This window comes from Carlito syrichta, unplaced genomic scaffold (assembly GCF_000164805.1).
Source record: "Carlito syrichta isolate Samal-C Ts95f unplaced genomic scaffold, Tarsius_syrichta-2.0.1 Scaffold308162, whole genome shotgun sequence".
NCBI lineage: Eukaryota > Metazoa > Chordata > Mammalia > Primates > Tarsiidae > Carlito > Carlito syrichta.
This window is the reverse complement of record NW_007252258.1, coordinates 201,776-210,826: the sequence shown is the minus strand read 5'-3', so window position 1 is coordinate 210,826 and position 9,051 is coordinate 201,776. Positions and strand designations below refer to the sequence as shown.

General features: G+C 41.8%; 1 protein-coding gene across 3 annotated transcripts in view; it reads right to left on the bottom strand.

Moving 5' to 3' along the window:
- Positions 1 to 7,559, bottom strand: part of MRPL39 (mitochondrial ribosomal protein L39) — a 20,595-nt gene extending 13,036 nt beyond the window's left edge. For 2 of the 3 annotated variants that reach the window (XM_008065148.2, XM_021716103.1), the window contains exons 1-4: positions 7,451 to 7,559; positions 6,414 to 6,620; positions 3,667 to 3,806; positions 1,329 to 1,428 (exon numbers count right to left, since the gene is read on the bottom strand). In XM_008065148.2, the coding sequence (XP_008063339.1) occupies positions 1,329 to 1,428; positions 3,667 to 3,806; positions 6,414 to 6,620; positions 7,451 to 7,514 (511 nt within the window). In that variant the 5' untranslated portion in view covers positions 7,515 to 7,559. Of the gene's footprint in view, positions 1 to 1,328; positions 1,429 to 3,666; positions 3,807 to 6,413; positions 6,762 to 7,450 lie in introns of those variants that run through there. The other variant, XM_008065146.2, reaches the window with a different exon arrangement.
- Between the last annotated feature and the right edge of the window lie 1,492 nt (positions 7,560 to 9,051).

Genomic DNA, 9,051 nt, shown 5'->3' with positions numbered 1-9,051 from the left:
CATGATCTTTGGACTGGGTCACATTCTTTAGGAACTAGTCTGACCTGTAATTAAGAGTTTTTTTTATAGTACAGGTAAAGTTAGCACAGAATAGAAAGGTATTAGGATTTAAGTCAGTCATTAGGTGTTTGGTATGCATAAGTTTTAGAAGTTATTGATTATTAGGATTTTATGATATTAAAACTGTTGTATTGCTTTTGAGGAACATAAACCAAGCATAAGGAAGAGTGAGATAATTTTGGGATTATCCTTCCTCATGCTTGGGGAAAACGTCTGGTGGGCGGGGATGCCCCACCCACCCACCTGGCTTTGTGTTCATGTAAAACTCTTGTGATTTGATTAAGATTGTCCTTTCTCATGCTAAGGAAAGCGCCTGGTGGGTGAGGATGCCCTCCACCCACCTGGCTTTGTGTTCACGGGAAAGTCTTGTGATTTAACATGTGAAAGTTTGGGATAAAAGACTCACGGTTGGTCCCAATAAACGGCTTCTGCTCATTTCACTGAACAGTTGTCCACTTTCTTTGTTTCTCTTTATATCTATCCCTCCATCTTTCTTTCAATATCTATCCCTACTACAGAATCGGCTTCTGCATTAGACAGAGTCCAGTCTCTTTCTTTCTCCTTATTTCTCCAGAATATTCGCCAACGCTGCCCCACCTTCCAGGGACCCTCTAAACCTCTTTTGGGGGGCTGGCCCCCCCATAATATGTAGTAAGTAAATGACTACATAGACATTAAATGTTGAATTTCCTTTATAGCTCCTAAATATCTTCATTTTTGTTTTTGTTTTTCTTAGAATCATTTCTTGAGGTTCTTTCAAACATCTTATCTTAAAACACACATGAAATCCTACTATGCATATGTTACAAAACCCAAGTTTTAGCAACATTACAAAAGGTCTGCACCCTCTCACCTCACCAAAGGGGCATATCTCTCTCCAGAAACAAAGTCATTTCTGCTGAAATAATACCACCTAAGCTCAGCTCATTCCAGCAGTCTATTTATACTTCCATTCCCTCTCCTCCACACAATCAATTTGGAAATAAGTGCTTATGGAGATAAAAAAATAAACACCGAGGCAGTGTAATTCCATGAAACTCATATTCAAGGGAAACTCCACTAATCCTATTTTGTTAGTTATTGGTCCCCAGAGACTACTTCATATTTCATCATAATAGGATGGATTATGTTACCCACAATAAATGAAACGTATGTATAATGGTAATTTATGAGATAAATTAGAAATAAACTGTACACATCATCAAAAATATTTAAGGATTACAAAAAGTAATACATTAGGATTACAAAAAGTAATACATGTATATTACCAGGAACTTCTGGAGCTCTGACCAAAGTGACCACATAATCATCCTTGAATGCTCTCTCTATTACATAGCCCATCATCATGGCACAAGAACGCCAATAAGCCTAGAAAAATACATACAAACACAAAACACACTGAGATTCACTAAAGTTTCTACAGTATTAAAATTTAAGTAAACTTTTAACTTAGGAAACATTTCTCACATATCTGTCTGTTCACAGCAAGTAGCAATAATCACCATCAGGCTATGACATTACCTCCAAGCAAAAACCAGGAAAGAATGATGCACCGACTTCAGGTTATTAGCAATGTTTCTATGCAAGATATCAAACACTATAACAGTTATCAATCCATAGATAGTTTTACTATCTGGTAATCTTTATTTTTAACTCAGGATAAAGTCAACTTGTTAACAAACTTGTGCTGAAGTAAAATAAATGCATTATTATATAACTGTTCATGTTATTTATAAATATAGAGAGAAACTCAACTGTTGTAAATTATTTGTGACTCCTATTCTATACCTAACATCATAACACCTCATCAATTTATTCACATTTATAGAGAGTAGCCTCAACTCCACTGGGCTTTCATTTTACTAGCACATTTTGATTCGTGGGTATTCATGCAATAACCTGTTCAGAGTCATAAGGAGAAACGTGTGCTGTACCATACCCATTCATCTTATGTCCCTTACTGACATATTCTATCTGGACATTTGACTTTCCTCGGTTGTTGCTGTTGTTTTGTTTTTTAGTCAGGGGTCTCAATCTGTCACCCATTCTGGAGTGCAGTGACATGATCACAGTTCGCCTCAACCTCGACCCTCTAGGCTCAGGTAATCCTTTCCACCTCAGCCTCCCAAGTAGCTGGGACATAGATGTGTGTCACCACACCCAGCTAATTTGTAGAGACAAGGTCTTACTATGTTGCCTAGGCTGGTCTCAAACACCTGGGCTCAAGCAATTCTCCCTTGTCAGTCTCCCAAAGTGCTGGTATTACAGGTATGAGCCACAGCACACAGCCCTGCTTTCAAAAGCTCTTCTTCACATCTGAGTACTACAAGAGTGGGGTCATTTGGTTGTGTGTGGTAGGGACTGCTCCATTACCTATTCTATGCAACCATATTACACTAAAAATAAGTACAAATCCGGGCCTTGAAGGTCAGTGGCAAAATATATTTCTGTATCTATCCTACTTAAATGTTTTTAAACATCTGATGAACCCCAGTCAAAATGCCTAAGTTCAAATCTAAGCTCCATCACTTCCTAAATCAGTAACCTTGGTCAAGCTGCTGAATTCCTCCTTGTCTCAATTTATGCATCAGGAAAATGGGGAGAACAGTACCTACTTTCCAGAGTTTGCACGAAGATTAAAGGAGTTAATATCTATAAATCACCTAAAACAGTGCCTGGTATATAATAAACACTCAATGATAGCGATTACTATTATCATTTATATCATTTTTCTTGTGTATTTCAACAAATATTTATTAAACACCTCCTGTATGTAAGTTAAGGACTAAGTCCAATAAGGGAAATGGTCCTTGTCTTCACAGAACCAAGGACCTAACGCATTCAGCAGCTTATGTTACAAGACAAAATTAACATATCCTATCTAGAGGCAATCCAAATGTAAGACACTAGAAAAAAGAAGAATTAATTCTGACAAGAAACCTAGAAGGATCCACAAAGAAGATGGCATTTTAATTGAATTATAAAAGATAACAGGATTTTAATGGGAAGAAAAGAAAATACTCAGTGTTGAAGAAAGAGCATCAATAAAAGCAAGGAGGATAACACAGCACAAACTATTAGTGACCAAGTACTCTACTGGAGCAAAGAGGACGTAGAAAGACACAGCAGGAGGCAAAGCTAGAAAGACAGGCTGAAGACACAGTATGCAGAGCTCAGAAAGTTATGTGAACATTATCAAATGGACAAGTTCTTTAGGGGTAAGTGACATGATTTGTAGTCATGTCACTCAATGAAACTCATAGGAGTGTGAAGGAAGAATTCAAGTACTAAAAAAGAGGAAGAGGGGACAGGAAGAGAAAGTGATTGAATTCATCCAGAGAAGATGGTCAAAGACTGAATTCAAGCAGTAGCAGTAGAAATAACATCACTTGTAATAGAGATAGTAAACAATAAGTGTTAAGTTGAACAAATATATGAATGTAAAACCATGGCATATAATTTTCTCAATCTAAAATACAGAGAAATGCATGCCACCAGTATTTTCTGAACTGTGAAAGTGTCTAATCTCCACAGAAAAGAGAAAATACATTTTAATAAAAGAAGAAAAAAACGGGAGGGGAAGAAAGACAGTAGAGACAGAAATACCTTATTCACTTCTCCTGGATCGCGATCTTTGAAAGTGAGAAATTTAATTTCACAGGACTTGGTCAAAGGTTTATACATGTCCCAAGGCTGTCCATCCACCAGAGCCAGAATGGATTTCCTACAGTACCACTCACTTAAATCTGGAAATTTAAAATAGATTTTTGATCTAAATGTAACAAAAGTCAAAGGGAAAAGTCACATGTTAAAATAAAAGTACTACATTAAGAAATAAAACAATGGAAAGTCAAGATTCTGCAGATTGTCTTTGTTTAGGGAATAAAATGTATTACACTTATGATAATCTAACCAATTAAAAAATAATATACCCAACACATTCAAGGTATTGTTGATTAACAAAATTACGCAATTTACAAAAATCATTAAAGCTAAGTCCAGTTTGTAATTAATTTGTCAATTACTCATAAAACAATTTTCCAAGAGTCACACAAATATTTAGAGAGCAGCATCATGGAGAAGAAAAGGAAAAAAATATTAATGCACAACTACATAAATCTATTCCAGACTGGTTTTAAGTCTTACTCTCAAATCATCTCTTATTTCCAGACATAGACTCTTCAAACTGTAGTTACCATTTTTTAATTATTAATATGAGTTCACATATAAACCAATCAGCTCTGGTCTGTTCTAGGACCCCAGAATGCAACTCCAACCCTGTTCAGATGTTTTGCAAGCACACAGTTTCTCACAAAAGTGGTCAGATTACCAGATCTAAATGATCAGCCACTAAATACTTTCCATAAAGGCAGAGATCATGTCTACTTTGGTTCACTCATGAGTCCAGCACTAGGCCTGGAATACAGTAGGTGCTCAATAAGTTTACTGAATGACTGACAAGAAAGTCTCAGGGCACGGGTCATGCTGACGATGGTACAGAAGTTTCATTTCGACATATGATGTGTATAAAACTCCTTAAGGGTTGGAGCTTTAATGTCTACCATTTAGCAGAGGTTCATGAAATACCAGAAGACCAAATGAGTAAATAATTATCATGAAACTACAAGTGCTAAAGTAGAGGAATAGTGAGGGTGTATACTCTTTAGGTTGGCTTACGTTGACAACTAAAGTTGCTAATTTCTTAAATGGAATCATCACTGAGTTTTTCCAACATTTAAACAATGCTGCTAGTCATACCTGAGTGTATCTATTTTGGGGGATTTCCTAACTTTAAATATTATAAGTTCTACCAAAGCTAGTATCCAAATTGGTTACATCTATCTATCAAAAGTAATATACAGAGTCCCTGTTCCCTACATTTCCAGACCAAATAACACATTGGGCAGTTTTGTTTTCTTTTTTGTTTTTGAGAAAGGGTCTGACTCTATCATCCAGGCTGTAGTGCAGTGGTAAATTATAGCCTGGGCTCAAATGATCCACCAGCCTCAGCCTCAGCCTCCCAAACAGTCAACTACAGGCAAATGTCAAATACCAGCTAATTTTTTTATTTCTTGTAGAGATGGAGGTCTCATTACGTTGCCCAGGCTGGTCTTGAACTCCTGTCCTCAAGTAATCCTCCTGTCTTGGTCTCCTAAGGCACTGGGATTGCAGGCGTGAGCCATCATGCTTGCAAGCACAGATGTCTACCTTGAGATATGAGCAAAAAAATATTTTTACCCAAATCACATTCACCCCATACACATTTTCACTCACACACTTAATACACACACACACACACACACACACACACACACACACACAACACAACACACAAAAAGGCAAGTGGCAAGCAGACAAAAGATATAAGTTAAGATATAGAGTGATTAGGGAGAAAGAAAAAGACAACAAACACTCTTATTATCTGAAGCCACAGCATCCCTTTAAAAATCCAAAATCCTTTTAAAAGATCCTTCATGGCCAGGCTAGGTGGCTCAGCCTATAATCCCAGCACTTTGGGAGGCCGAGGCAAGTGAACTGCCTGAGCCCGGCAGATGGAGACCAGCCAGGGCAACTTGGTGAGATCTCATGCCTACAACAGCTGGGCATGGTAGCATGTGCTTGTAGTTCCGGCTACTTGGAAGGATCGCTGGAGCCCAGCAGGTCGCCGCTGGGGTGACCGTGAGTGTGCCACTGCTCTCCAGCGTGGGTGACAGAGTGAGACTTAACTCAAAAAAAAAAAAAAAAAAATCCTTCATGGTAACTGTTCCAATATCAGCGTCCTATCTAAAAGGGGCAAGCCCACTACTAACAATGCATTCAGGTTTGGCGCCTTCTCCAGAAAAAGTTTTCATCCCTTCAACCGGGCTCCCAACACCCGAGCCCTCCCAGAAGCACCAGAACCCATCGGAAGTGAGTGGCGGTGTAGGAGTTCCATATCCTGTCAGATCAGTGGCTGCATTAGATTCTTATAAGCACGCAAACCCTATGGTGAATTGCACATGTAAGTGATGTAGGGTGCCACTCCTTATGAGAATCTAATGTCTGATGATTCCCTCTCTCCCATCACCACCCCCTGAAAAATTTTCTTTCATGAAACCAGTCCCTGATGCCAAAAAGGTTGGGGATCACTGCCTTAAACATAGCTAGATTCATGCAAGCCCTAGGACAACCTGTGCACTATGGTGCCAACCATGCAACACCCTTAGTACCCTTCAGCGCTAAAGAGACAGTAAACAGTAATCAGGTTCCAGATAAAGAACTTCTGGAAAGTTGAGGAGCAATTACAGCATGCAGTCTCCTGCTGCAATGCTTCCCCACAGCTCACATTAAATGGTCATGATTCTGTTACTTACGCATGGCACAACTATAAGGAGTTGAAATGTTTTTATTCATTACGAAGATAGTTCCCGGGTCAGTTTTCCCAACATGTTTAACTTCAATCTTCTCAGTTTGGGGAGTTAATGATAACTGCCTGCTTTTTTCTTTATTAAAGAGATCATTCCGCATTTCTGTCAATTCTATCGGTGACAGCTGAGAAGCTGGCGATGTTGCTATAAATCCTGTGAAGAAGTCACAATAAATATAAAGACTGAAAAAATAAAATGAATAACGGACTGCCAATACCCAACCCGTAATGCTCCACTGCTGCATTACGATTCTCCTGTAACATAACTGTAAACGCCAAAAATGCTCCCATAGGTCAACTTAAACCAAACTGTAATATTAACAAAAGACAAGCGGGAAAAACGCTGATGGCCAATGCAGCTGGTCCAGATATGCAACAGATCTGCCTTAAGTTTGCTCTTTCACGTCAGTCTCTATTTTCCACCAATTAATTTCCTCTGTCGGATTCCAATCTGTGCTTTACAATAAGGGGCAAAAGCAAGCGAGAGGCGGAATCAAAAGTAGACCAGAGTCACTGGGAAGTGAGCAAAGCGGTCGGTTTGAAAGGGTCTTTAAGAACAAGAAAACGTCTGGAGACTAACGGTCCCACGCCAAAACTATCAACATCCAGGACGAGAAATGCTGAGTGTGTTTTCCAAACGCCAACATCAGGGGGTCAAGGCAAGCACGAGTGTTCCGATGGGACAAGGACGTGTTTGCACGAGACGTGGGTTCCTAACGAGAGGCACCCTAAGCGCCTCCCACGGCCCGGCCCCGGCTCTGGCTTCGGCCGCTGCCCTCTCCCTGCTCGACCCAACCCTCCCCGGTCTCTCGCTCCCACAGATTTGTCGTCCTAGGTCGAAAGGGGCGACTGTCGCGGCGGGGGACTGAGAAGCCTTCCTCAGTCTTCGGCCTCGCCAGGCTCCCAGGACCCGCTCCAGGCGCAATCTGGGCAGACACCACCCTCTAGGCCTCGGTCCCTGTCCCCACGGCCTCTGAAACTCACTCCAGCCAGCCCCGCCGCCAGGAGCGACCCGCCAGAGCCTCAGGGCCCGAACCCCCACGGCCATTGCGTCCACAGCGGCGGTGAGGACCGCAGCGCGCGGGTCCTTCTCCGCCCTCTTCCCCCGGAAACTGAGCGCGCGCCCGGGGTTCCGTAGGACAGTTGCGTTCCGGACCGGCGCTCGGGCGGCGCGCCGCCACGGGAGGGCGCAGTGTCGCCTGGCTGGAGATTGATTTGCCGCGAGGTGCGGCGACCCCCAGCAGGGACTCTTCCCCGGGCGCAGCGGGTGACTCAGAGGTGCTGGGCCCCAGTGGACTCTTCAGGGAAATGAGTGTTCCTTTGGGGGTCCGGAGTCCCATGGGTCTCCGCTTTCCACGGGTTCGAGCCCGGCCATCTGGGAGAAGCGCTTGCTTCCCGAAAAACATATGCGTATTTCTGGGGAGAAAAATCAGAGAAGGACGGCTTCTATTTACTCCTGCTTTCGTGGTCAGCCGATGACATCCTGTAGCTCGTGGTAAACTTCCAGTTTTGCAGGTGGGTTCTTAGGTCAGCTGCAGTAAGTCTGCCCCCGGTTTTCTATTTAATTAGCCTGATGAATAAGGGTCTCGAAGCACGTCCTGCCACAATGGAGGGGATTTTGTAATCCTAAAAGCTCTTTACAGATTATCCAGCACCCCGGGGCAGGATTTTAGTACCTTATAAGCCGTATCCCAAGCGCCCAGAACAGAGCATGGTATACAGTCAGCGCTCAATAGATAATTGCTAGATGAATGAATGAATGCCATAACAAAACAAAAGGTCGGCGCGGTGTCTAATCCCATTGTAGTGCCAGGATGTTATTGTTATTCGAAGTAAACATTTCCTGGGGACAGTATGGAAAAGTGTATACGCAAAGTAGTTGAATGCAGAGGTTTTACCTAGCGGGCGTAGGTTTACAAATGCAGCCCTCTGCCTTCATCCGCTGTTCTTTGACTGGCAAGTGGAATATCCCGCCACCAGGGGGAAGTGCCACCTAAGGTACCAGTAAGACTCCGCGCCAAGATAGATTTACTGTCTCCTTGGCCCAAATTTCACATTCACAACTGCGCAGGGAAAGTGTAAGTATTTTTCTTCACTTTTAAAAAAATGAGCAATGCAAGTGGAGGAGCTTGGATTTAAGCCCAGGCTACATCTGACGAGGCCACCTCACATGTAAGATCCTAATTCAAACCACCAAATAGACATATATACACATATGGGGGGGGAGGGCGCGTGTGTGTCTTTTGCTTCCCCCTTTTGCGATGATTTCCTTGAAAGCTTTTTGTTTCCCCAGCCTTTGAGAAACAGTATAGTTGCCGTAAGCACATTTTAAAGTAACATTTAAGGAAAGCCTCTGAACTTCAGCAAATTGAATCATAAACACATTGGAGGCAGGTAATCGGAGCTCACCAGAAATTAACCTGGTTGGAAGGTTGTCACTAGTGATGATGACTAACAAATATTGAATATCTGCCAGTTATAGAGGTGAGTCTTTACTTTTCACAACCTACCTGAGCAATAAGCATGATTATCTTCATTTTCCAGGAAAAGAAATTTAGGTTTGGAGAATTTTTTTTTTTTTTTTT